Genomic DNA, 27,836 nt, shown 5'->3' on the forward strand with positions numbered 1-27,836 from the left:
TTAGACAAATCAATCTGCTATCGAGGCATATCTGTAAATCCTTCCATCACATCCAGATGAGGTCAACAAATCACATTCCAAGTTACAACCGCCCTATTTCCGGCTCGTCTACTCAGGTACCTTGTACTTGTAGTTTTGGACCAATTTCTCGACAAAGACCTTTGAAAGTTGGGATAAAGTTTTGCGAAATAGAGGGTTAAAAAATTGAATGACAGAGGATATCAGAAAGCATGAAATGACAAAAAGGTGTAAGAGAATGTCCCACTAATTTGTCCCCGTAAGGGGATAATTCACTTGTTTGGCTTTTTCTACAGCTCACCTGACACAGTAGCATGAACCACGGTAGATGAAGCCTACTTGGGTGGAATTCATGCGGATATTGATCTGTTCAATCCACTTCGTCAATACTTGGACAGTTGTCTGGAATAAGTTCAATGTCCATTGTAAGGATCGCCTCCATCCGTGTGACTATGTTCAAGGGGGGTAATCTGGGGAATATTCTATATCCATTCCTGGCCATTGAATGGAACTGGTTCAAACTCAGTTGGAACTTGCGTGGCCAACAGTTCTGTCGGAAGTAGAACCCTGCATATCCGCGGCGATCATCCACACTTTCGGTGTGCGAAACATTGAAGGCTGGAAGAAAGTAGATGTCCATGCTATCTGCATGTATATCAAGGAGTGAACTCGACGCCACTTGCGTAGTCTTCCAAATGCTCTGTATTAAGGAAGGTACCGCGTGAGGCATGTAATAGTTCCAATGTTATAACCATTGCTTCTTTTGTCAATGGTCTTTCTGTAAATCATTGTAATTCCCCTTTGCTCCTGCAGATCAACGTTCGGGGTCAAGCTGATCTGTGTAGGTCCCCACATATTCTACCCAATTCTCTGGTATCTCGTGCCTGTGAATAAATACTGTAGAGCTTCCAATGATGTTGTGCCCGGGTGGTTCCGAAGTATTGGTGATTGGTATATGTCCAGGGATGTATTTCTGACTGTTCACTATAGCAATCCAACTTTACATTTCCACATTGGAGGATCTATTTTGCAATCAACCGTTCTCGCTCTCGGTCTCACTGCAATAAAGCATACAGCATGCCTGATTAATTCTCCGATGCTCCAGGCCCATACTTTAAGTCATTTCAAGCCTCTTTTGCAAGGGGCTCATCAACATCGATGCTATTCAGCCACCTCATCATCTGAGATTGGAGACTGAGCCCATATATTTGATATTCTGAAAATACAGTGATGATTTACAGGTCTCACTATCCCGATTCATCTGTTTCGATCTGGTCTCATTCCAAACAACTTGAACCTTGAGGAAGGTTGCTCTTTGGTAGTCTTCAAGGGGTGAAAAAACATGAGCAATCAGATGTACCTTTTACCTTTATCAGAACCTTATGACAATTAGTACCTAGTTACATATATTTGGTAGACGGGGTGAGATCTATAACGGCTAGTAAGTAACCTTGGAAGTAAACTTGCGGATCAAAGACTGTAAACGCAACCTAGGTACGGGATATAATACCCGAAATATACTACGTAAGATAATTCGCGTATTGAGGTACCTAGCATTTATCTTCTGACAGGTCGCAGTGGCTTATTAGACGGTCACAGCGGCTGCCGATCGTAGATCCGTCGACTCTGGAGCCGGGCGCAACATTTGAATATGGCGCTTGATGTGATGGTGGACTCTCATTGTGGCTAAGCACGTCTCTTTGTTTGCTGATTCATGGTCATGAGACTTCCATCGGGCGTCTGGTCTAGACCATATACTTAGTATCGCCTTATCTCACTAGTCATCGTGTTTTGTTGTGAGTAGATGCTGGTTTTAACTTTAAACTTCTTTTCTTTGGACAAGTATTATATTCTAGGCCCTTTGAAGGCTTAGCCTGTTCTTTGGTAGTGTGATTTGAAAAGATCAATCGATGTTGTGCCTCGTTGAGTCTTTGAAAGGCTCCGAAGTCCACAGCCCTGGATATGGCTTTAAAACAACTTACATGGGTAGTATTATGACCGTGATTTCGAGAGACGACCGAGGATTTGACTTGTACTGTTCAAACACTTGTATGAAATGTAAATATACGCCTGTATCTAGATTCCTAGGTACTCCGTACGAGGTCGCTAGATGCAAGTCATATAACATTAGGACTTGGGGAAGCTCAATGGACATGTTTGACATAGATATCCCACTACTCCAAGTACCTGATACCTAGGTATTTAACGACTAAATTCCAACATTGATCAAATTTATTTTAGGGATGGGGAAAAAAAATATGAAAAAAAAGTGGCCCGAATCGCGATTCGAACGCGAGACCTCTCACACCCAAAGCGAGAATCATACCACTAGACCATCCGGGCTACTTGCTTATAAATATCAGACAAAGAAGTAGTATTGCCTATCAAGTCTAACAGATACATTCCACATATAACTATTAGCCGAGTATATGGATCTATGCAGAATGAAATATTCACATGCGATAAAACCCGGGAAGTCGAAAAGGATTAGGACCAAGACTTCCAAGAGTCCACAGGTCTAGCATGCCCAGGTGCCTGGGCCTCGGGATGGGTTAATCGCTACCTAAATGGGTACTAAAGTAGTAATGTATGCCTAGGTGTTAAATATGTTCGTCACTAGTCATCTCCAGGGCTACCTAGGTACTACGTACGTAGTTGAGCAGACACATATAACCAAGGTTGAAAAGCGACTGGGTAAATCAATACGACCAAACAGGGAACACTTCATGATCACTTGAATAATAATCAGTCACTAGGAATCTGATGTGTTAAAATCTAACAGGTTCGTCATCGTGTGACGTTAACAACATCTACGACGTAAGTGAAGTGGTATTCTCATAGCTTCAAACAGAACCTTGGAACCTTGAAATAGAGTAGCGGTAAGAAAAAGATGCCTCCAGATTTGACACAAGCCAGGCACAAGATCATTATACGTAAATATGGGCCACGAACCGATCGCGGCCACGTCAATCGGCCCTAACCATGTGAGCAAGGCCATGAGGCTGATGACACTATATCTTCGCCGAGGTCTTCTGGGCATCCATCTATACCTATCTAGGCAGGCCAGGTAGAAAACTGGATCTCGCTTTTCCTTACCGTTATTTCTGTTATCTATTTCAGGGGTCATTCCGCGCGAGGGATTTTCCTATTCGATGGCATCATGCCTTGGTAGATAGTGGTGACACTCAGGAGTCCGCGAAGTAATTTATCTTTCTCCTTGAGCTTTGTCTGTCTTCACACAACATCGTGTCATCTGAATCAATTCTGTGTTGCCCAGCAAGAGTGTAGTTCCAGCGCGGCTACCTCGGACTATGAGGAAATGCCCTAAGTTCGAACGTAGTAGCCCTATTTAAAATCGAGCAGAAGTCAACCATTCGACCAACTGCATTGCATCACTTTACGGACTAAAGCGGAGTAAACGAAGCCGCGCATGAAAATGGTAAACAAAGTCTCACAGATTTCAATCCTGCCCTGTCGATAGAAGTGCTCACCAGATCAGATTTGCGTACCTGTCGGTGTTGTCACACATGGATGGCTTTGCATCTGGACCGAGAAACATTTGACAGATCTCACTTTACTAGATGATTTAATATGGAATAGGCTATTCTCGGCCTTTTTCAGTTTGCTTTTTATACCCGACTTTAATTCTTATCCGCTGTTACCGACGTCCTCCAAATAGATCTGCCTAGGTACCTAGATAGCTTACCAAATATGAGCTTTTATCTTGATAACTTTATCTTTTCCTGAGATGACTACCTAAATCTCGCATATAAGCAAAGCCTATCCTGCTGATCTTGAAATAGAACCATCTCCGGGCCTAGACTTTAAGAGTCACCCGATGAGGTCTAAAGAGTCTAGAAGGATCTATAAAAAGCATGCAGGCCCTGATGAAGATAAAGATATTCTGGGCTATATTACGACATGTACTCCGCAAAGAGAAAAAAAAAACCGCGATATACAAATCTTCAAGTCTCACAAGAGATTCCCATCCCATCCCGTTCTCGCAGGCTATGACTTTGAGCTCATCTCGGTATTCGCCAAATGGCTTTTTAATACTGAAATTTGTGAACCGCCAGTCGCGGGGAACAGGTGCCGCAGTTCCACGCGCTGTGTTACTGTGTTCAACCAAACTTAATACGGGATAGAATGTGCTAGGCAAGAGAAGCTTTCCAGGAATCTAAAGATAAGCTCTATAGGAGGTTCAAGCTATGAGTATTTTTCAGCAAACAAGGACTTGAATGGGGGCTTGTCCAATACAGACCATGGGCGTAGCTATATAGTGAGTACCTAGGTATATGAGTACTCTATTATGGTGTGATATTTCAACTCGGCTCTGGGGCCTTCTTGTTCGACAGACAGCTTGTGGTTACCTATGTATAATGACTGAATTCTATTCCACAACCTCCTATAGGTCAGGAATACTACATTGGTCTAGATATCATCAGAGTTGACGAGTCTAAGTACAAACTTTCAAAAAGTGGCAAATGCATCAAGTATACACTTGGGTGAATCATCTGAGCACTAGCCCAGCTGGTGATTGTGTAAACCAGTTGGCTTCCAAGGTTGATCGTAGTCAAGGAAACCTTGGAAGTAGGTAATAGATGGCCTTCTGGAAAACAGAATGGGATATCGTAACTCCTTTTCTCATTGCAGCTTGAATAGTCTACGTAAGGGGCCATATTCTACATAGGAAGTCCAACCAGGAAGATCATTTTGTTTTTGTTGGGAGTTCAGGTCCACCGCGCATTAAGACGTGCGATTAACCTAAAATTCTGCCTCTTCATCTCCGGCGATGATGACAGTGTTGATCTAGATGGATATTAGTATATGATCAGTAAAGAGTAACGAGATTGAGCGTACCTTAAGAACCATGCGGCAGAGCTGAGTGGCAAGCAGAAGCTGCTGGCGCTTGCCGATCAAGGGGTCAATGGCAAAGTGCTCTCTCATGTCTGAGGGTTCAAATTAGTGGATAGACATTAAATTTGGACGTTAAAGATCACTTACCATTGCTACCGGTCTGCATGCAGTCAACACCTAGGCGAGAGTTGTTTTCCTTAACCTGGCGCGACTTGATAGAGGCAAGAGTCTCAATAGGGCTCAGACCCGAGTTCTCAGCCAGAGTCATTGGGACAGTGTCCAGTGCATCGGCAAATGCACGCATGGCATATTGTTCAATGCCGGGGCTCTGTAAATTCAACATTAGTAAATTTGACATGAATGAAACTTTGGAATTGGGGACAACGTACCTTGGCAGCAGCATCTTCAACGGCAATGGAGCAAGCAATCTCAGCAGCACCACCACCGTAGACCACACGGTTGTCACGAACCAAGTTGCGGACAACACACAAGGCGTCGTGTAGTGATCGCTTGGCCTCATCGATAATCTGCGCGACACGAGTTAGCTTCAAGGTCAATTCTCCTGAAAAAGGTATCAAGTATTACCATCTTGTTGCTACCACGGACGAAAATCGTGACAGCACGGCTGTTAGCACACTCCTCAATGACCAACATCTTCTCTCTTGTAGTGCCGAAGGTCATCTCACGCACACGACCGGCGGTACCGAGCTTCTCAGCAGTCAAATCTTCGAAACGCGGCACAATGCGGCCGTTAGTAGCGATAGCAATCAGCTCAATTTCGGGACCACCAACCCACCGGACGGCCGGGAGTTTGTTCTGGAGGAGCAAGTGGTTGGCCTCATCATCGAAACCCCACTGGCAGATAACCAGGTTGGCTCCGGAATCCTTAAGCTGTTGGATCATCTCAGTGAACTTGTTCTTTTCATAGTCCTGGAGCTTCTTGAACTCCTCGACGGAGGTGATGTCAAGCTTGTGCTTGGTCTTGGGCTTCGGGGGCTCGAATGGGCAGGTCAAGATGGCCATCTTGGCATCTAGGACCTCGTCGGGCATCTGGGGGTGAGAGAAGTCCTTGTCGATGATAACACCCTTAACAAGCAGAGAGTCTTCGAGAGAACCTCCAACCTTGCCGTCAACCTTGATCAGTTCGAAATCAACATCCTTACGCTCGAGATCCGCAACCGAGAGCACTGCATCGATAGCAATCTTGGCGAATTGATCGTGAGACTTGGACACACTAATTGGAGAGTTAGTTAATGAGTGGACAAAAGTGATACAGAAGGTTTGTCGTACATCTTGCTGCCCAAGCTGGTCTTAGCAACCTTGAGCAGGTTGGTGGTATTCTCAGGAGAGAAGGTAATCTCGTCACTGATCTTGTCAAGCTGTTCAGTGGCAATCTCACAAGCCTGATCATAACCATCGGCTATCCGAATAGGGTGAATACCCTTATCGATTAATCCCGAAGCTTGCTCCAGCATAGCTGCTGCCAATACCACGACACCAGTTGTACCGTCACCGATTTCCTCATCCTGCGATTTTGAGAGTTCAACGAGCAACTTGGCAACATTGTTGGTGATTTCCATCTATATTCAGCCGATATGTTAGCGTCCATTATCTTCGCGGCTGTCGACTCGGGGGACAATAGGGGTCGGATCGAACCTGGCCAAGAATAGTGGCACCGTCGTTGGTGACTGTGATATCGCCATCGGGGGAAATCAGAATTTTGTCCAAGCCACGGGGACCCTGTGAAATTTTATTAGTTTCGGCTTGAGAAACTGGTTGTGGGAGGTCATACCAGAGAAGTCTTGACGATGTTGGCCACTGTCTTCGCCGCCACAATGTGTGCCTTCACAGCGTCATTTCCGTGGACTCTCTTCTTCCTTCCTTGACTATAATAGAAATATACTGATCAACCCTCCCTCACTTTGAACTCCGAGTGTACAATTGCATAAGAGCGACTGGCATAATGTATGGGTAAACGTACTCGCGAACGACAATGAATGGACGTCCCTGCTCATCCTTGAGAACCGAGGCTAATCCTGAGTGTTAGGGAATATCGATGGTTGAATATAGAAAGCGAAAAGTATTCACCTTGGGAGAGATCAAGCTCTGTAGGGCACAATAGTCAGTTACAGCCACGGGGGGGGGGGGTAGAGAGGGGCATCAGAGGAATAGAGAGGAACACATACGCATTGCCATATTGATGGTAGACTGCCACCTGGCAGAAGAAGTAAAATTAGAAGAGAAGTGATAGAAAAGAGAAAGGAGAAAACGGCGTCAAAACAGTCTCTCAATTTAGTTGGCGATGCGGAGGGGCTTCAAAGCTGCGTTCACAAATTAAATTCTGGCCGCCCAAAATCTGACCCAAAAGGGAATAGCGTTAACTTTCCGCTTTCCAGCTTCCTACGCGCAGCCAGAACCCTGATTGATGCGAATCTATTTCACTGCATTGTAAGTGACTTCTCTTTTTAATACCATTATATTGCACAATTGCTGAGGCTTCAGCTTCACCGTCAAACTGTTTTCCAGACTTCTTAATTTGACCTCGCCTTTTCGAAGCGATATGCCACGTGAGTTCACCTCGGCTTCTGTCGCATTCACGCGTATGCGACTTGAACTTTTACTAAACATTCATTAGCCCCCGTTGAAGAAGTATCTGATGACGAGATTGGAGAGATGCCTTGTAAGTTCATATTGGTCTAGCTCTGTTGCCTGCTCGAATGAGACTTGGATTCTTACTAAGTCTTTACCAGATGAAGACGATGTGTCAGATGAGGAGACTGGCGATATTCCCTTCAATGACGCCAAACCAGAGTCTGAAAAAGCAGACAATGAAGATGAGGAGACAGAAAGTGAAGCAACAGATGAAGATGGCATGTAAGATCACAATAACATATATTCATGGATGTTCGATTTGTCTAATATGAGATAGTTATGTCGTCGAGGCTATAGTCGATCATTTGTTCGCAAATAATGCAAGTTGGGATGGATTTGCATCTTGTTTTTACCCTTGCGGAGTGTGTTAACAAATGACTAGGGTGAACTCAGCCTTTTGGTGCGATGGAAAGGCTACCCGAAGATCGACGACCACACCTGGGAGCAAGAGTCCGGCCTTCTGTATGCCTTTTGAGTACCGCATATCGAAACCCAAATAGTTCAACTGACAGAAACAACATAGGGGTGGAGCCAAAGAGGCCGTCATGGAATACTATGTGAAGATTGGCGGGCGTCCCAAGAAGCCTACCGCGAAGCCTACCGCGAAGCCTGGAAGCAAGCGCAAGTCTTTAGGAGGCAAGAAATCTCCTGCTACTGCTAAGACCGACGTCAAGAAACGTCGACGCTCGGCAAAAGCCGAGTCTGAAACAACCACCACTGATGTAGTGGCTGCCGAGGACAGCACGGAGGGTGACTGGTCTCCTCCCAAGGGCAAAAGTTGGGAAAAAGAAGTGGAAACTGTTGACACTATCACCCGTGACCCAGCAAGTGATGATCTTTTCGTCTACCTTCTCTGGAAGAATGGAAAGAGATCGCAAGTCGCGATCGAACGATGCTACGAGAAATGCCCAAGGAAGGTCAGTCTCATTTTACTTCAATCGTGTCACTTTTCTATGTTTGGCACCTTAACGTTTTCTCAACAGATGCTCAAGTTCTACGAGCAACATTTGTAAGTCAATTGAATGAGTATCATGTCAGCTTTCCAAGCTGACCATTTTATAGGGTTTTCAAAGATGGTTGAATACAGGCTCTCTGATTGTGATTTCAGATTGAACATTCACATTGACGCATAGCGTTTTTTCTGCTAAGGGCTTTGAATATATTATGCCCCCTGGGGTGTTCTTTAGGAGTTTCTACATTTATTTTTCGCCGGGACTTTTGAAATATGGGATCGGAGCTTGAATTACCAACTCATTTTATGGCAAGCTGCGGGACATTGCGATATTCTCTTTTGATTTAGCCACTTCCTTGAATTGATACCTCAGTCCATACATCTTCTCTCCGTTATCATATCTATTAATCCTATTTGCTGGATTGTTCCTTCGACGTCACACTGCTGAGAAAGCGCCATCTGATATCAACATTGGGAGTCCCATGTAGTGCAAAAACACGTTCAATGCCCCGTGCATCCACTCCTGTCAAGTCATCATCGTCTTTTTTCGTCCAACAACCACGAACGCCCGTTGGAACAGTATCATTAGGGCCCCATTTCCCCAGTGCAGTTTCGGCTTTTTTTGTAATCATGCTCGTGCAATGGAGCGCTTTTACCACGGTCTGGAGTTCATATCCTGAGCGTACCTTGGCGGCGATCCAGTTGTTAAGCTCATCCACACTTTCGTCCTTTCCTTTGGGTTTCCAAGGCTTGTATCCCAGACGCTGAAATGGGAGCAAAAATGTTGAAGGATCAACGCTTATGGGCTTATCGTTTTTCTGCGGCCTGTAACCTAAGTGTTCAAGCTGCTTCCAAAAAGCAGACTGATAAATACTAATGGGCTCATTCAAAGCTGACGCAGTATTCGTGTCCACATTTGATAGTGGAGTACGTTCATTATTATCATTGCGGAGGTGTGACTCGCTTCTTTTTTGCCTGTGCTTAATAGCACTGGCGGATCCCTCAGAAGTAGTACTGATTCTCGGTTTCTTGGTGATACGAGTCGTTGGACAAGGTTCTGCTATAGCACGCCGTGGACTTGCTTTATGAGCTCGGCTTTCTGCACCAACCGGAATTTTTGGATCAGGGATCGTTTGCGCAGCAGGAAGTTCAACATGAGATGAGTCTTCAGAGACATGGTTCAAATGACCACCAGGCCGAGGTTTTCCATGAATCTGCTTTAGATATCTGCCACGCCACGATTGCGCTGGGTGGTGTGGATACTACGAAGGATATATCAATGACAATTCTAAGTACTGGCTCGTGAGTAGTAACATACCTTCCTCTCAAATTCGATGAAAGGGTTACGACCACGTATCTGAGCATGAGGGTCATTTTGCAGTATCTCCGCAAAATGGTCGAATATTAATTGGTCATCATGCAATGTGAATCCTGTGCGTGTTCGTCTGCCTTTTGAGACCAGGAGTCCGGTAGAACCAATGCGATATGGCTCCATATCCAGAACCCTGCCGAATGATATCGAATCCAAGACAAATTTGTAAGAAAGCCTGCTTTTCATCAGCTGAATCCTTCTAAGGTTGGTGAGTTAAGTTTAGAACACGCACGTATCTGCTTGGACGTTGGGCGCTTTTAGGTCCTTGAGAAGAATAATATCGGCATCTTTCTCCAGTTTTACAATGACACCGGAATGTGCCTTTGTGGCAATTAGCCATGTTCAAAAGCCAAGTAGAAAAAGCCACTCGTCAAGAGTGAGGCGCGTGAGGCGCGTGTATACCTGTAAGTTTCGCTTGAAGTTTTCGCGCTTTGGAATGTTAAAAGCGAGGAAGAATCGCTTGTTTGCAAAGAGAGGAGGAATGGTTCTATCATCGCGCTTTTTCATTTTATTCTCAGCATCGTTTTCCTCGGTGGCAGACATGGTGTAGTTGAAGAGTTTAGTCTTTGTTGATCTGGGAATAGTCTCACGTGATATAGAGAATGGAATTTTCAGGCCTGAGGCAGAATTGTATGCTTATATAAACACAACTAGGCTAGTTATCAACTATTTAGTTAAATATTCAACTAAATAACTAGATATTTAGATATTTACTTTGTTATCTAAATAAGTAAATAGTTATTAAATAGTAGTTATATGAGAGACTCAAATCTCAATCATTAATGCATTTTCTTACTGGTCACCCATACCTCTGGAATTTGACAGAATTAAAATGTCATGTGACGAATATGTGGGGTTGGTTGGCTTGAGCTTTTATGGGGCGAGGATTGGTTAAGAGGAGTACGGGTTACTGAGTAGCCCGTGACTTCAGTTTGAGGTTTGCTTGTTTTCTGGTCAGCACTCAACCTCCGATATTAATCGGCAACGGCTTTCAACCTTATGCGATGGGGACTCTTCAGACTGTCGCCCTTGTCGTTTTGAGCATCTCGTTATTTGTGTTTATTGCTCTATTTGGTCGACTACCGGCATTTCGGTTCGTTCATCTGTTATTCAACTCGAAATTACCGGTGTCAAGTCCTAATAAATTACAGTAAAACGCCTATAGCCTTCTTACATCTGGCACTCACTACATACATACCGAATGGATTCGCTTTTGTTGACTCTAGCTTGTTTGGTGGGCTATTAATCCGAGTGTTAACTCGGATGGGCAGCTATATTCTGCACGACAACCACCCATTAATACTGGTCAGTTGCTTATTCATCCAAGTACAGCTTTCTCATTTTCTAATACTCCACAGTTATTCTTTATATCTTTGCTTTCAATAGGCCAGTGCATCTTTCTATCTACAGCATGGCCTCGATTGTCAAGCGTACACCAATTCTGGGTACCGGCTGTGGTCATTCTGCCATATCTTCTTCTTTACAAGTGTGTAGTGACAAAATCATTTATCACACGAGAAAACCACGACCAAGAAATGGAACGGTATCCCTTTGATCGTGTCCTGTTCCACCCAGGAAGACATTGCAACACCTGCGACTTGCCCAAGCCGGCACGCAGTAAGCACTGCAGCTTCTGTCGGGTATGTGTCTCGCGACATGATCACCATTGCGTGTGGCTCATGAATTGTGTCGGAGCTCATAATTATGTTTACTTCCTGTCTCTGTTACTATCTTTGTCGATTCTACTGATATATGGAACCACACTTGGCTACTTTCTCCTCTGTCAGACCCTTCAAGACATGATTCCGGCAAATGTGGACATGAAACTGCAAGCCTGGGCAACCTATATCGCTATTTGGGGAGACGTGATCTCGAGTGATCCAAAGATCGGATCCGTCACTCTACTCATGTTGATGACAGCCCCGCTAGCAGTCGCATTTCTGAGCTATCACACATACCTCGTTTGGGCTGGCATGACAACCAATGAGAGTGCCAAATGGTCCGATTTGAAAGAAGACATTTTTGATGGATTTGTCTACAAGGCAAATAGATATCAGATAGATGGTCCGCCGCCTTATTTTGACCTCAGCGATCGACCCTGGCCTGTCCAAAGTGATCAAGTCTTGATCACTGACGAAGACCCTCCTATGGAAGGGTTTTTTTTTGCACGCCAATCGAATCGGATCTTTTATGATAGAGATGGCGAAGCAGATATCGATCCATTATGGACTCAACTCCATAGCATGAGAGATGTCGATAATATCTATGACTTAGGATTATGGAATAACCTAAGAGAAGCATTGGGATTCACTGTCCGGCAGAAGTACCAAGGTTATTGAAATAGATTTTGTAAGGGATAAAATGGAACACAAGAATTTCACAACTCACATAAATATCTACCACCTGATGATGTACATAATTAGTTAGCAATGCTCATGCTCGCAAATTGAGTTTGTGTTTTCCGAAGTTGAGCTTAGCATAAACTGGACTTTAGTTAGCGGTGAACAAGGCGGTCGCAAATAATAACCTCGATTTCAATGCCAATCCTGACATATCCCACCAAAGAGTTTCTCCTCACATTTAATTCTTCAACAAGATGGCAGATTCAAAGCCATTATGTACACCAGCAGAGCTTATGCTCAAAGTTGTGATAGCCGGTACCTTAAGTCACTATGAAACTCGAGGCATGATCGATGACAAGCGCCTGGAACACATGCTGGCCGCGGGAAAACAAATTCTCTACAAAACTCACCAAGAGAGTGAAGTCAGGTATTTTGTTCTCCATTTTCTCTCCTGAACAATAATACTGACTATGTATTAATAGACATAACCTAGGAATGTCCCCAGACATATGGCAAGGCCTCACAGACGTCCTCACAAAGGCAATTCCGCACCTCGAGTCGCAGTCTTTTGCTTGGAAGAGTACAGCAGCAACTTATGAACACTCGTCATCCAATCTAATTGCTTTCAATTACTTTTCTTTAGTTAAAGATATCGAACGCCTTAATGATCTATGCACCATCGCGCGGAACTTACTCGCGACTACCAAAAAGGCACAAAACTTGGCAGCCGCAAAAGGCTTTGACCAACGAATTCTTGCACTCATTGATACTTGTGTGCGTGTTACAGCGAGGGGATTTGACGGTGAAACAAATGCACGTAATGAGGAGCGCTGGCAGAAGGTCGTCAACCTTTACAAGCGTCTACTCATTACATGCCTCCAATATCTCCATAACTTCATCATGCACAACGAGCAAAGAAAGATGGTACTTTGGCTGGATCTTTTTGGCTACCACTCTACGGCAGACACAAACATAATCAAGCCAAAGGAGGCTCTGGACCCTGTGGCCCGACAAGAGGGAGTGGCGCCTATTGTGAAGATTGGCGAGCGTGTGATAAACCCGCCAATTCGGGCACTTTACGACCAGACTGCCGAAGATCTGCTGCTGGAGACAATCGCAAAATTCCCTCGGGAACCCTCTACGATCAAAGAAGAAGCAGCCATGCTGCTTTTGGCAAACATCAAGGATCACATGGAGAAAATTCTGGGACGAGACCTGACTGACATTCAAGAAATGGGCCGAGATCCGGAACAAGTCAAATACATTCGTGCTGCACTGACCTCCATCTTGGGGGCGAAGGTTGATGGTTGGTCGGATCTTCAAGATCGGGCCCGCGAACTCCCACCTGCCCTGCCGGAGGAGGATGAGCAGGAGGCTACTAAAAAGAAAGTCATTTTAACGATTGACCGGAGCATGACTGCTGGATTTCCCCGCTTGTGCTGGGCTGACCTTCCTGAGGTCAACGATTACTCGGTAGATGCGGTTGTGACGGAGGATGATACAAGCATGCCTCGATCATCTCTATCTGCAGCTGAGACTTTGCAGGAGGCTAAAGACGAATTGATGGCCCGTCTACAGGAGTCATCCCACATCGGTGATGCCGATGCAGATTACGATACCGGTGATGCCGGAACGGTGGGCGACGAAGACTCACATAGTCTGGAAGGCCATGCCGACGGAAGCATCGAAGGCGACGAAGATGATGATGGAGATGATGTCGATGGAGTAGATGATGGCGGAGAAGTTGATGACGAGGAAGATGATGATGACTACCGTGGTCGTCCTGGCGATCAACAGCGCGGTCTTCTGACCGATATTCCTCTTGTTCTCGGACCTGCTGAGATTGAAGCCTTACCCATGATTATTCAGGCTGGCATTGTCGATAGTTTCGGACTCAAGGGTGGTGAGCGAAACGGCTCACGCAATATGCAAGCATTGAGATGCCATATTCTTCTTGCGCAGGAGACTGGACGCAATCTCCTCCGCGAGCTTCTAATTTTCATTGCTGCTTGGGACCTGCCTGATGACGAACTTTACTTCAAGATGATGGTACAAATTATGGAAGCTGTGCTCCGCAATGGACTCATGTCGCACGCTTATTCTGACTTTGGCCAGCCCAAAGACATTATCTCTCCAGCACAGGCAGTGGTGATAAAAATTCTTACGCACATCTTCCGTGCAAAATACTCACCAGCCTCAGTGACGGGCTCGGCCCAATCTAGTGTTCCACGCACCCCGGTTCCACTCAGCCGGGTCGACATTCTAACTGTTCGATACATTTTCACTATCTTCCGTGGAAATATCATTCCTGAGACTTGTGCCTTGATATATCTACAAGGCCAGATTCGCGCTGAGCGTGCGCTGGCAGAGGACTTCCCACTTAATTTATGGGACATGGAGCGGGTATATGAGGGTGTTTACCAGTTCCTGGAGTTCTTCGCTGTCCTGACTGAGAACAACGACTGGAAGAATCTCCTGGTGAAGTGGGAGATTGTATATGACCTAGTGACGTTGATCAAGGAACTGGAAGCCAGCATTCCCAAGGGCCCGCTCAACCAGCTTTCGTTTGGTTCAGTGCCTCCGCCCCCACCCCCACCTCGAAGCACTTCGCCAAGCGATCAATCAAGACCATCATCCCCAACTCCTGTTGCTGTGGAACGGCCATACGACCCCAGCGACCCCGATCCCATCGATGGTGGGGTTGAAAGCGTTGACTCCCGCCCTGAGTCGCCCCAGATCACCGAGGACCCCTCGGAGTTTGAATGGCGCAATCTCAAAAAGCTGGTTGTCCTGGTTCTTTCGTCTCTTGTGTGGAAATGCCCTGAGGTTCAGGAGCAGATCCGTCGCTACGGCGGTGTCGAGGCTATTCTCTGCTGCACGGCTTTTGATGCTCACAATCCCTACATTAAGGAGCATGCTGTCATGTGTCTAAAATTCCTTTTGGAGGGTAATCGCGAGAACCAGCGCCTAGTCGAGGAACTTGAGGCTCGGGAGGTGGTCAAAGATGATAGTGGCGTGTTGGAGAAGAATGGCTACGAAGCTATGATCGACCAAACTGGCAAGCTTGCTATTCGTAATAAAGACGGAACTGAGTGAAGCTCTTCTTGATGCCCACCCGCTGGACACCATGAAATAATAACTTCCGTCGAATTCCCTGCCGCTCCAATCGAACTCTCTTGTTCGAAGCCCGAGGATTTTAAGCTTGAAGTGAGTAGGTATCAATTGATCAGTCCTCAGCTACTTACATGTAAGAAAGCACACAGAGGCAGTGGAAGAGAATACTGTATTATTATTTTTCCAACAATATATTATAAAATCAATATCATTAATCAATATCAATATCAGTGACTTGTACTTAGTTGTGTAAGCAATTTGGACTATTAGTATAGTTTTACATTAATTTCAGTCATGTGAGGCTGCAATGACAGTTGCAAAGACCAAGGTCGAAATAAACAGCGTTCGAAGCTGGATGGTTATCAATTCCTTCGGCTGCCTGCTTACTTAATGTTGATCCCCGCGGCCGCGTTATCACTTGCTGCCTTCGCGATAACCTTCTTCTCTATTCCATGCCGTGCCATTGCACTTTCTCATAAAGCCTTGAAGCCTTACTCTCTTGACATATTTCTACCAATTTCCTTGACAGCCGAAGGTGCAAACGGACAAACATATTTGCGCCATCGAACCACCAGCGGGCTCTCCCCGCACAATCTTTCTCTTGCTCTCCGCTTCCTCCACACCTAAATAAATCACACCATGTCGAACTACGAGAGTATGAACGCCTCCAAACTGACCCTCAGAATACAAGTAGATGTCTCGAATTATTTTAACTAATTGATATTACGCCACAGTTGAGCATAATACCACTGAGCCCTCCGCAGCTTCTCAGCCTGGTCGCCGACGCCGACCAGACCTCTCAACCTTCTTCGCAACCCTCTCTGAAATCACACCAGGCCCTGACTCCCGGCCCCATGCTGTCCCTGTACCAGGAGATGTGAGCGCAGCTTTCTTCTCACTTGCCGAGGCGTTGGAAGTTATGCGCCGTGAGGCACCAGAAGGCACAGCAACGGAGGGAACGACGCAAGACAGCGAGGGTCTTTTGACTCAAATGATCCAGACCCTCCTCAGCGAAGCTGATACTCCACCTAGACAAGTAGAGGGCGTGAGCGAGGAGTTTTGCGATGGTGAGTAACCAGAGAGATCTTCCCCCTAACTGCCCTATTTGGATATCTCATCTGCAGCTATTTTTTCTGACCTCGCCATTTCCGTGATATAGTACTCGATCGTGTCCCAAAATCGTCATTGGATACTTCGCAAACCTGCCCCATTTGCAATACTCCGTTCTTGGAAGACGAATACCCGCTCGTCGTGCGCTTGCCCTGCCATCCGACTCACCTTTTTGATTTGGATTGCGTGCGGCCTTGGTTGCGGCTACGTGGAACTTGTCCTTTGGATCGCACGGATTTTGCAAAGCAGCTGCGAGAGAAGGCTGAGGCGCTCAAGAAGCTCGTTGAAGAGGATGAAAAGGAGGAGTGGGATGGAATGTATGGTTAGACCGTTGCCCTTGTTTTTCTGTTTCCCCTAGCGTAAAAGACTTGGCTCTATGAGATGAGATGATGATTACATTTGCATTTACGAAGTTACGTCGTGGATTCAATTGGAAATTTGGATTTGAGACGCGAGGACAAGAGCATACTTAGGTATCTCTATATCTGTTTTGCCATATCCTGAGGCTTTTCATTGACTCTTCAATTACAAAGTACCTGAGATGTTCCATTCACAGACAATTCAATATTATTCAAGACCATTACCTAGATTCTCGCAACAGCAGTAAAAGTGCCCATCGCTGAATATAGGTATCAAGCAGGGCCGTGAATAACCTGCAAACATCGTGACATTTGGAAGGACAGACTTGAAGTCTAGGCATAGTACCCTTTTTGATTCAATATAATCAGATATTAGGTGATAATTCGATTGATTGGCCATAGTTGACGCCAAGATTAGGTGGAGTGGATTCTCTCAGGAACAACAACCTCTACTTCTACTAATACCGTTTCAATAATGGCGGCCAAACTTATTGATCGACAGTTCCATAACGTGCCTGGTGCGTAATTCAGATTGAAATCCAAGTCCCCGAACCCACTCTCAAACGTCTAAATTCATGCTAATTGGATATCAGGCAAGCTTCGGGTGGCGGAGCTGTTTTTTGAGGTCCCTGTGGACTACAGCAAGCCAAACGACGATAAGTTAAGGCTATTTGCCCGCAGTGTGTGCAATCTAAACAAACCCGTCGAACCTGTCAAAGAAGAACCAAAACTACCCTGGCTCGTTTATCTTCAAGGGGGACCGGGTTTTGGATGTGGCGCCCCGCAGAACTATGGCTGGATCGAGCCAGCTCTGACAAAAGGGTACCAGGTACGTGCCAATTTTCCACAGCAAACTATTTATTTTTTGAGCTGAAATGTATTCCTAGGTTCTGTTTTTGGATCAACGTGGAACAGGTCTTAGCTCGACCATCACCGCAGGAACCCTTGCCCGTCAGGGTGATGCTATCAAACAGGCTGAGTATCTCAAGAACTTCCGAGCTGACAACATTGTCCGTGACTGTGAAGCAATTCGTCACTATTTGACTGAAGACTACCCCGAGGAACAGCGCAAATGGAGCATTATCGGACAAAGCTTTGGCGGCTTCTGTGCAGTTACTTACCTGTCTAAATTGTATGTCAGACGAACCCCTTTTTTATGGTTGGTCTGAATTTTCAGCATCAAAAGAGTTGACATTTACGCATTCAACATTCAGCCCAGAAGCTCTGAAAGAAGCCTTCCTCTGTGGTGGATTGCCGCCGCTTGTCACTGAGCCGGATGCTGTTTACGCGCGAACATATGGTAATTGTAATTTTGTCCAATCAATTAGAATGCATACTGATATGGAAGCAGAAAAGGTTGAACAGAGGAATCAGGCATACTATGCCAAGTTCCCTGGTGATGCTCTGCGAGTGAAGAAGATCATGAATTACCTAGCAACAAACGAGGTCACCTTGCCGTCAGGATTCTTGACTCCGGCTCGTTTCCAACAACTTGGCATTCTTCTCGGATTCCATGGTACGATATAGGAACCTCGAAATTGAAAGAATGAAGCTGACTAGCTAACTGCGCATAGGTGGTATCGACAGCTTGCACGGTAGGCTAACATCGCTTGTTAATTGATGAGACAGACTGCTTACTTAGGTACTTCTATTTTTCAGAGATTGTTCTTCGCGCTTGGAATGACCTGGAAGTATTTGGTTACCTCACAGTTCCAACACTTGCTGTCGTTGATAGTAATGGCGGAATGGACAAAAACATCATCTACGCCCTTCTGCATGAATCGATTTATTGCCAGGGGTAAGCAAGCTCGGGAATTACAAAATGAGCATGCTAACCCGCAATAAGCAAATCATCGCGCTGGTCAGCGGATAGACGACGTGCCGAGTCTCCACAGTTTCATATCGATGAATCGAAACCCGAGATTTACTTTACCGGAGAAATGGTATGTCATCTGGAAAGCAATGTCTATGCCCCAGGTGGATTTTATTTGACACTGACCCCCATGTTAAGGTCTTCAAGGATATGTTCGAGTCATACTCCGAACTGAAGCAACTTCGAGAGGTTGCAGAAATCCTGGCTACTGCTGATGATTGGCCTACTCTGTACGACGAGGCTCAACTAGCAAAGAATAAGGTCCCGGTCTATGCAGCTACCTACATTGATGATATGTACGTGCATTTTGGTCTGGCCTCCAGCACGGCTGCCAAAGTCAAGGGAATCAAACAGTTCATCACCAACACTATATATCATGATGGTCTGCGGAGTAGGTCAGACGTGGTGATGCGCCAGCTCTTCAACCTTCGGGATGACCCTATTGATTAAATTGGGGTCTTCCAAGGAGAGGACCGAGATGATACTTCCGAGGCCCAGGATATACTGTACATGCATACGCATAATATACTACGCGGTGCACCCTTAAGGAGAATACAAATCGGGTATGATACCTACCTAAATACGTAAAATAAGGACAATTTACCGGCCATGAAGGTTCTCAGATGGACACTATAATTAGTTTCTCGAGCGAATTCAAGTTAATGATGCTTAAGAGCTTAGAAAACCTACGATATTCGTCATTGTCAAATTTCGGTTCAAGTTAACAGCCTCGAATTTTGTACATACCGCACCACCGATGATAAACAGCCTTTCCTCCTCTTGTTGCACCCACTGGGCAATTTTGTTAGCACTTTGTAGTATTGCATTTCGATTTGCGTTTGGTTCGGCGACACAATAAAGCTCAAAGACTGGCGTGACCCAGGCAAATGAGCTCGCTGATCGTGAAACGCAATGATGGATTCTGGCATTAGTGTTCCTGGAGTGGATGCTTGAATGGATATTGTTGTATATTGACATCAATCTACAGGGCATTAGATACATCTGTATTCGTAATGAAAAAGGAGAAATGTGCTAACCTTCGTCGTCGAGATATTGACGTGAATTCAAGAGCATCAGATGACATTGTAAACTGCACGTTACCGCGTGATTTGTATAAGAAATGCCTCAAAACCGTCCCAGGTACGATGTCGGTAGGAGCTGGTCGGCCCTGGTCGACTGCATCTCTGATCACTTTGAGACTGCCGTTTTTCTCCAGTAGCTGCATTACTTGTCAGTGATATTGTACTGTCTTTGATGGTTTTCATGCCTACCTCGACAAGGGAGTCACGCATCTCTTGCATCTCAAAGAAACTCTCCTTATCCGGACTAATCAAGACGATGGCGACGGATTTATCTTTAGAAATTTCCTCATTGTCGCTAACCTCGCTTCGAAGGTCGAGGAAACTGACATACATATACAAGTAGCCACTGTGATTGAACCCTGGAAGGCATACAGGAATCCAGCTTTCGCCGCCTCCAGCCTTGACACCGTCGGCTTCGAAGATCATGTTAAATAAGAGTTGCAGGTCGCCCGGATGTAATGAATGTTTTTTCGGCCGCACGACACTTACAAGCCGACCTCCTGCGACCACCAATCCGTAAAGAAGACTTTTGGCTTTGGATTTTAGAAGCGCATTATTGATATTCTGACGGTGTAGCTTGCGAATCTTGAGACATTCCAGGGCAGAAAGTAAGGTGGATGGTGATCCACGTGTAAAGCTGTCGGCCAAGGACGAAAGAAGAGTCTCCGATCCCTGTAGTGGTCGCTTCAAATCGGTAGATGGTCGGACAGAAAAGAGATGACTTAAGGATGGAAGGGTCAGTGTGGATAGAATTTGCATATACAAAGCTTCCAGCTGAAGTCGAAGCAGGGTATCACTCTCCATCATGCGGCTAATCGCAACCAGATGTAAAGGACCGTGAGTGACAATGACAAACTTGGTGTCCCCCGCTGAAAAGCTCCGCAGGTGACTACCGGATTCTTCATAAAAGGATATGATGGTCAGAATGACTCCCACGTAGCCTGATATAAGGCCACCGTCACCATGCCGTGTCCATATTGGCTTTCCAGCAGCCGAAAGAATCAGATAGTGCTTTCGCTTGTCTTTGAAGTTTTGAAGGATGATATCTACCGCAAGTTAGTGAGATGCAGGCGACAATAGATTCAAGAATTATGTTTATGTCACCTTCATTGCTGGCTTCCGTATCAACTTCTCCGACCGGCTCAAACTCATGCATGAACTCTTCATCGTCTATATCATCGGCTGGAAATTCAGGGAAGTGGAGCAAACTTGCAGAATCAGAGTTATCATCGGACGATTTGATAACAAAATCCTTGAATAGTGCTTCCACGTCTCCGACATCTCCGTTCTGTACGCTTCGAATGCTTGCTGAGTCCCATGTTTCACTCCCCCGACGACTGGCCAACTGACTCAGACTTGCCCTAGATTTCAGATCGCGACCAACACTACGGATCGCTAATGTTGAATAGACACTTCCCCCAGCATCTGAGGACTGTGCGTCTACTTCTTCGCAGGAAACCGCAGTAGTAGCCCCAGCCTGTAGAGTTGACAAAGACGCCGCTTCGTCGTTCAGTAGGTTTAAGGTGTTTGGCCGCGGTGGTAGAGGTGGACGAGGCCCCTCAGGACTTGAACTGCGATTCCTGTGACAGTTAATTACTGTGGAATCATTGGGAGCCGTTGAGTCCTCGTCAATAGGCCCATCCGGGTTGTTCTGTTGCTGGGGCATGTTTATCCCCGCTATATGCATGCGGTTCTAGGATGGAATCGCTGGGCGCGGGACATCGAAGAGTGAAAATCGCATTATCAATCCCGAAGATTACTAGATTTGTCCACTGACGTGGATTAGGATAAAAACCGAGTTCAATGGTGTTGGTTGACAGTAGTACGAAAGTCGCTGACGTAGGTCGGTTAACTAGTGTTCCCAAGGCGGAACAAAACATCCAACGCCGCCTGCGTGGCCCTTCAACAACTCCCCCTTTCTACCAGGGTTGCTCAATGTCTTAAATATGAAGGTGTGCAGTCAGCAGGTTTTGCATCAATTTGAAGTTCCAAATTGGCATCATGAGCCTTGATCCTAGTGCCTTTCCGAGGTCGAACTCCCCCGCAAGCTCCGAGAGCTCCTTGACGCGCACGCGCTTACAGGGAAAGCAAGGTCGGTCTCCTCCACCTCAATCTTCGCCAGCATAATCTAATTATACTTGCAATACAAAGGATCCATTAAAAAAGACAAGAATTATCGCCGCTATGCCTCGAGCGTTGAGCGAGCGTTGTCGCTATTCGATAACGCCCTGCAAGAATGGGCCGACTACATCTCCTTTCTCAGTCGCCTACTGAAGGTGAGTTTGCGCGCAAAGAGCATAGAATCATCTTCTTATGGCCCTTGGCTAGGCAATCCAAACCCACCCACCGGACCAGCCCGTTATACCCCACAAAGTGTTAGTTGCGAAACGACTGGCGCAATGCCTGAACCCGTCATTGCCGTCCGGTGTCCACCAGAAAGCCCTCGAAGTATACACGTACATATTTGGACTGATAAAGGTATGTGCGCTGCCGATACTAGGGCCAAAGAGAGTTGATTTTTAACTGGCTGTTTTTTAACTTAGCTCGAGGGATTGGCCAACGATCTGCCATTGTACCTTCCAGGCATTGCGCCAACTTTGACATTTGCCTCTCTCACCGTTCGCCCACTATTCTTGTCGCTTGTTGAAGGCTATATTGTTGATCTGGAACCATGGGCTATTCGTCCAGCGCTGAAAGCAATCATTCTAGCCTTACTACCAGGGTTGGAAGAAGAGACAAGCGATGACTTTGAGACAACTCTACGTATCCTTAACAAATTTCGGGATGTTGCCGGACGCCTCGAAACACAGAAGACACCAGACACTGGTGCATGTGGGCAATATTTTTGGCAATGCCTTTTTCTGGCGTCAATCACAAACGCCAGCCGTCGACTCGGCGTCCTTGCCTACTTGAACCGCTATCTTCCTAGACTAGGTATTGCGGAACGTCGGCAGAGTTTGACTGATATTGGAGATGTGAAGGAAGTTTCACCTGAAATGCTAGCGGCAGCCGAATCGGTGATGCTTCCCGAGCCCGGCCTGCTAATTAGATGTTTTGCCTCAGGTCTACTAGATGAACAGGCCTTGGTCCAACGAAACTTCCTCGATCTCCTTGTGAGCCACTTGCCTTTGAGCTCACCAGTCTTACAGTCGCGTATTGCAGACACCGATCTTCAAACATTGATTATTGCTGCTGTGGGCGTGGTCACTCGGCGAGATATGGGCTTAAATCGTCGTCTCTGGGCTTGGTTCCTTGGTCCAGAGCCTGCAAATGATCGCTCTTCAATGGACGGTCATTCAGCTTCTGTTGTTGATAACAAGGAGCTATCCCAGTCACAATATTTCAGCCGAGTAGGCCTACAGCCTCTAGTTGCTGGTCTTTTGAAAATGATCAATCAGGCCCCAAGTGTTCCATCGGAGCGAACTAAACCTTTCAGAATTACCCTCTCATTGATGGATCGCTGGGAAATCGGTGGATACATTGTCCCGGCAGTTTTTCTACCCACGATACATAGCGTTCAGGCATTCGAGAAAGAAGCACCGAAAAATCAATTTGAAGAGGTCTTTCGTAGTGCCAGCGCCTTTTTTGACGGAGTGGAAAGCAGCGTTATCTTCTCAGAACTTCTACATCTTGTGGATTTCCGTCCAAGCGATATGGAGCGAGCCAACGACGAGGTCTTGCGCAACCTTGGTCTTGCTCGTTTCATTCTTGATAACTTCAATGTCAGAGAGGAAGACATGCTTCAGATTCATGTTCCTCTATTGACTTTATCGGTTCTTGTGAAAATCCGAGAAATTTCGACCCGTTCACGTTCAGCAGGAATCAATGTTAACACACAAGCTGCAGCTAATGCTTTGCATACTATTTTAAGGTCACTGACCCCGCTGCTTATCGAGAAAGCATTTTCAAGGAAGTCAGGACAGGAGAAGCCATCTGCCGGTGATTGGAAACCTCGAAACATTGACATATTGAAGAAAGTCCACAGTTTCTACGAGAGCAGTAAGAACAACCTTGATCTCCCACCCTTGCCATTTGCACCCAAACAGATCAGCGAGATGATCATTCGAGAATCCCATGATTTGTCTGTCGAAGCCTTGGAAAATGATGATGCATCATCTCTTCACGACAATCTTGACCTACTAGTGACGTTCCTCATGAAACTTCCGAAATCCCGCATTCTTCGTGACAATCGGCTATATGAAGCGATTTCCCAAAAGCTATCCAATTTGACAAGCGCTCCCTGTACAGCTGCTTTTGCTGTCATATCTTCGATCACATCCGCAGTGACGAATATGTTCTTCATCCACAGTCCAGGCTTCTATTTAAGCTACGAGAATGCGTGTGACTTGATACCTAATGCAGTCAGTCAACTGTGGCTCTATATGTCGCCGCTCAGCCCGAAGTTCCATGTTGAGGCAGTGCGTTGCTTATGGCTTCTGCATTCAATCTCATGGGCTGATCACCTCGTTGAGGCATCTATAACTTCTTTGATGGTGAATTTGCCAGTTTCGGGCTCTTATCATCTCTCATCCGAGGATCAAGCGGAAAAGTTCTATGTGCTATGGAACCACAGCCACCATGGTGCACATGAGCAGCTACCAAAGCAGGTTCTAGAGGTTGGAGGAAATTTGTTCTCCTACCAATGCTCTATGCTGGAGCGACCTCTTTTCATTGTACTTGACCTCTTATCCCAGGCCGCAGGTGATATTCCTCAAAGTGTCCAACAGTGGCTTCAAGACCTGCCCTCTATTCAGCGGTAAGAGCACCCAAATACCAGGAAATCCAAGATATTATCAGCTAAAAATTATCTCAGAATTTTCCTTATTCTTGTCTCCAAGTTTGACGAACTGTTCGAGAAAGATACTCTCGGTACAGTTCTTGAAGATAGCCAGTCTATTTCTCCGGATGATTATAAAGAGTGCAACTACATGTTGCGAACAACTTCCAATATCATCTCCTCTCTGTCCCAAAATGGATGGATTATTCTTCTTACCCAGACTTCGGGACATGCGGAAAAAAATGTTGATACACGAAAACCCACAGGTAAGGCTTACACTCATTGATAATATTGTCCGGACTTAACTAACCGAAAGCAGATAACCCAAGCGTGAAAAGTCTTCACACGACCATGTTTGAGGCGTCTCTCAAAATAATCAATAACCATGTTCCGAAGACCCTCAAGGTCAACTTAGAGTCCGACCGCTTGCAGAAGAATGCCCTTCATCTACTGCGTCAACTCTTGTTGGGTCCCGGCGCAGATGATTTGGTTGAAACTGGAATTGATGATCTCTTGGTGGATCGTCTTCTCATCGCATCAGACGATGGTGGTAGCATCGCCGTACAGGGCGCCATCATCGATACACTCCTCGCGGCTCTGAAAGTACGATTTGCCCAAGCTTACGCGCCTCCACCACCTCGATCCAAACATCAACGATCCAACTCTCGCGATCGCTTGAAAAGTCCTTCCATACTATCATTCAGTAGCGACAAACCAGATAGAGTGATCCCTCTACCTTACATTCCTCCTCCAAACCGACTTTTGGACTGTTTGCTCAAGGGAATCAGCTCGGCAAGTTCGCGACCAATTATAGACAAATGGATTGAGTTGTTGTGCGAGGTACTTCCGCTATATTCAAATTCAATCTTCCAGATCGTTCTCATGCTAGTTGAATGCTTTTGCAGAGAGATCACATCTTCTTTTGGCAGACTACAGCTCTCGTTCCAAAAAATCAAAGACTGGCCTCAAGATAGGTCTGAGCAAGTCACTATCGCCCTGCTCACTGGTCTTGAAACGTGTATTGCCAACGCGCACGAGCGTCTTCTCGTGGAAGAATCAAATGTCCCAGCTGCCAAGAGTCCAGATCAAACTCAGGGCTTTTTCGGAAACATGGTCTCCGGAGTTTTCCATTCAGACGGAAATCAGGGCCGTGCTAATACTGCCAATGACCGCTTGACCGTTCTACTTTGTTTCCAGGATGCCGTTCGACTTTGTTTCTCTATTTGGGCGTGGGGCGCAGGTGATCGGAAGGGCTCTGTTCCTGATTCTGAATCAATGGCATCTTTTCAGTACACATCGCTGCGTATGCGCAACAGATCGCGACGAATTTTGGAGCATTTCTTTGCAGCTGAAGCGCTCGAATGCCTCGAGACGCTTGTTGAGATGTGGACAAAGTGTGAAACAGAGACTGCGGCGCTAATATTCAGCCTCCTACATACTCTTGATGGAACCCGGTCGAAAATCACCATCCCAGCCGTTTTCAATGCGATCTACACTCGCACGAATCCAATCGCACTAGATCCAAGCCGAAAGTCATCTTTAACCTCCAGTCTCTCTGAATCTGAGCTAGCTTGCTTCTTGGTTGCTTATGCACGCTCTCTAGATGATGATGTTCTTGACGAGATTTGGACCGATTGTACAACTTTCTTGCGCGATGTCCTCAGCAACCCATTCCCCCATCGACAAATTCTCCCACGTCTCATTGAGTTTGCAGCGATCTTAGGCGCAAAGCTGGAAAATACAACTTTTGGTGAAGACAAACGCATGCGCAAAGAGCTTGGAGTATGTTACCTTCACCATGACATCTTTGCAATAGCTTACTGATGATTTCTCTATAGGACGTTCTTATACGGTTACTTACTGCTGTTTTCACGAGCAAACCACTCGGTCTGAACCAGGATAATGGTCTCTTGGTCAGATCGTCTTCGGATTACGACCAGGCCGCAGTCTCTCACACAGGGCCCGACGACATGCTTAGCATCCTCGCAGTTTCCATGCCATCATTCATTATGACCCTAGGTGACTCTGACCGTATTAGCACCGCCATTAATGGTGTGTCAACTAATGTGATTGGCCCACTAATTCGCTCTCGCCTTTTCCCCAATAATTTGAACCGCAATGTCATGTCACTCTTTCAACAAATGTCGAAAGTACCAGCAGCATCGAAAGTGTGGAAGAAGGATATATCTGATGCCTTCAATGACCCACGATTCTTTGGCCTGCAGGTAGATTTAATCAAGAATAGTTGGATGGATCTTCTGCGGCAATGGGTTCTCGCTGACAGAGATCGTTTGGCGGAGCTGCTGGCTCGTCTTCCTCCTCCCAGCACCGCTGGAATCATGTTTGGCGTGGGAGCGTCTGCAGCAAGGCTTGAAGCAGATCGCAAGGCTCAACTTAATCTTCGCCGTATCGCGCTGCTGATATTGTCTGCGAATGAGGATTACTTTGTAGGCGAGCTCCCAGGGCTGCTTCAGAAAATGGAAGATCTACTTGCCGCCACTAGTTCTTCATCCCCATCATCCGAAACACGGGCAGAAATCTTCATGGTTCTTCGTGCGCTCTCCCTTAAGACGTCCGCCACCGCCATCGCGCCATTCTGGCCATTGATCAACACTGAGCTACAGGCAGCTGTTTCGGCTGTTGCTCCCGGATCACAGTCAGATCTCTACAACCCCTGCTCTCTGCTTCAAGCATGCAAGTTGTTAGATACCCTTCTGATTATAGCCCCGGATGATTTCCAGCTCATAGAATGGCTCTTCGTGACAGACACTATTGATGCGGTATATCCGCCCAACCGCTGGGAACCAATTGCCTTGGCGGATGAGGTATCACAAAGCTTTGGCTCTCGTGGGGTGCTCTCGTCGACGGAAGAATCATCAGAGCCTGTTTCTCGTGGCGGCCTGAGGAGACCGTGGCTCGTTTTGGATAGTATACGTGAAACAGCAAAGGATGAGATTGTTGAGAGAGTGCTGCGACCCTTCTTTGGTCGACTGAGCATCTACGTGTTCGAAAACACGTATGGTATGGAGAATTTGGAATTGAATGTTTGCCAGGATGATTTGTTGGCAGATCTGTTCAACGAGACTACGATGGCGAACTGACCAATACGTAGTTTTGCATAGATAAATCCTATAGCGATGCATTTTCATTCTTGATTATTTTTGTATGAATATTCCCTCTCACCATGTGGATTACGGAAGTCGGCTCCCTAGGTACCTAGCGTTACTTGGTAGTTTAGACATCATTTTTTCCACTTCTTCCTATTTGAACACTAGATAGTAGTTGGTTCATCCAATGAAAATTTAACTAATTCTTACTGGTTGGTCTG

General features: G+C 46.0%; 9 protein-coding genes across 9 annotated transcripts; 5 read left to right on the top strand and 4 right to left on the bottom strand.

The window, feature by feature from the left end:
- Positions 1-4,782: 4,782 nt before the first annotated feature.
- Positions 4,783-7,071, bottom strand: N7495_004191 (chaperonin-containing T-complex subunit CCT5; the record flags this gene model as incomplete). Its single annotated transcript, XM_057206842.1, has 11 exons — positions 4,783-4,827; positions 4,879-4,967; positions 5,023-5,203; positions 5,265-5,402; positions 5,461-6,109; positions 6,166-6,455; positions 6,532-6,615; positions 6,668-6,761; positions 6,857-6,905; positions 6,964-6,981; positions 7,062-7,071. The coding sequence occupies 11 exons, from the start codon at positions 7,069-7,071 to the stop codon at positions 4,783-4,785; spliced, it is 1,647 nt and encodes a 548-aa protein (XP_057064522.1).
- A 364-nt stretch (positions 7,072-7,435) lies between these two features.
- Positions 7,436-8,608, top strand: N7495_004192 (chromo domain-containing protein; the record flags this gene model as incomplete). The annotated part of the gene is made up of 7 exons (XM_057206843.1): positions 7,436-7,442; positions 7,511-7,555; positions 7,626-7,749; positions 7,921-7,989; positions 8,051-8,444; positions 8,511-8,536; positions 8,590-8,608. 7 exons carry the CDS (start codon positions 7,436-7,438, stop codon positions 8,606-8,608), a joined length of 684 nt encoding a protein of 227 aa, XP_057064523.1.
- A 281-nt stretch (positions 8,609-8,889) lies between these two features.
- Positions 8,890-9,974, bottom strand: N7495_004193 (putative transcription factor Rap1; the record flags this gene model as incomplete). The annotated part of the gene is made up of 2 exons (XM_057206844.1): positions 8,890-9,741; positions 9,798-9,974. 2 exons carry the CDS (start codon positions 9,972-9,974, stop codon positions 8,890-8,892), a joined length of 1,029 nt encoding a protein of 342 aa, XP_057064524.1.
- Positions 9,975-10,070: 96 nt separating this feature from the next.
- On the bottom strand, positions 10,071-10,394 carry N7495_004194 (uncharacterized protein; the record flags this gene model as incomplete). Its single annotated transcript, XM_057206845.1, has 2 exons — positions 10,071-10,172; positions 10,254-10,394. 2 exons carry the CDS (start codon positions 10,392-10,394, stop codon positions 10,071-10,073), a joined length of 243 nt encoding a protein of 80 aa, XP_057064525.1.
- Positions 10,395-10,855: 461 nt separating this feature from the next.
- On the top strand, positions 10,856-15,289 carry N7495_004195 (uncharacterized protein; the record flags this gene model as incomplete). The annotated part of the gene is made up of 5 exons (XM_057206846.1): positions 10,856-10,944; positions 11,003-11,156; positions 11,210-12,182; positions 12,455-12,620; positions 12,676-15,289. The coding sequence occupies 5 exons, from the start codon at positions 10,856-10,858 to the stop codon at positions 15,287-15,289; spliced, it is 3,996 nt and encodes a 1,331-aa protein (XP_057064526.1).
- A 657-nt stretch (positions 15,290-15,946) lies between these two features.
- On the top strand, positions 15,947-16,744 carry N7495_004196 (uncharacterized protein; the record flags this gene model as incomplete). The annotated part of the gene is made up of 3 exons (XM_057206847.1): positions 15,947-15,962; positions 16,042-16,374; positions 16,467-16,744. 3 exons carry the CDS (start codon positions 15,947-15,949, stop codon positions 16,742-16,744), a joined length of 627 nt encoding a protein of 208 aa, XP_057064527.1.
- A 507-nt stretch (positions 16,745-17,251) lies between these two features.
- N7495_004197 (proline iminopeptidase) lies at positions 17,252-19,099 on the top strand (the record flags this gene model as incomplete). The annotated part of the gene is made up of 9 exons (XM_057206848.1): positions 17,252-17,294; positions 17,370-17,605; positions 17,664-17,908; positions 17,991-18,076; positions 18,128-18,292; positions 18,351-18,371; positions 18,436-18,574; positions 18,623-18,719; positions 18,788-19,099. The coding sequence occupies 9 exons, from the start codon at positions 17,252-17,254 to the stop codon at positions 19,097-19,099; spliced, it is 1,344 nt and encodes a 447-aa protein (XP_057064528.1).
- Positions 19,100-19,326: 227 nt separating this feature from the next.
- Positions 19,327-21,418, bottom strand: N7495_004198 (guanine nucleotide exchange factor MON1; the record flags this gene model as incomplete). The annotated part of the gene is made up of 5 exons (XM_057206849.1): positions 19,327-19,335; positions 19,397-19,631; positions 19,687-19,868; positions 19,921-20,777; positions 20,836-21,418. 5 exons carry the CDS (start codon positions 21,416-21,418, stop codon positions 19,327-19,329), a joined length of 1,866 nt encoding a protein of 621 aa, XP_057064529.1.
- Positions 21,419-21,732: 314 nt separating this feature from the next.
- N7495_004199 (dopey family protein) lies at positions 21,733-27,609 on the top strand (the record flags this gene model as incomplete). The annotated part of the gene is made up of 7 exons (XM_057206850.1): positions 21,733-21,823; positions 21,883-22,007; positions 22,060-22,209; positions 22,275-24,487; positions 24,545-24,774; positions 24,828-26,290; positions 26,347-27,609. The coding sequence occupies 7 exons, from the start codon at positions 21,733-21,735 to the stop codon at positions 27,607-27,609; spliced, it is 5,535 nt and encodes a 1,844-aa protein (XP_057064530.1).
- Positions 27,610-27,836: the final 227 nt, after the last annotated feature.

Source organism: Penicillium taxi, assembly GCF_028828555.1.
Source record: "Penicillium taxi strain IBT 34144 chromosome Unknown utg000003l_segment0_segment0, whole genome shotgun sequence".
Lineage (NCBI taxonomy): Eukaryota > Fungi > Ascomycota > Eurotiomycetes > Eurotiales > Aspergillaceae > Penicillium > Penicillium taxi.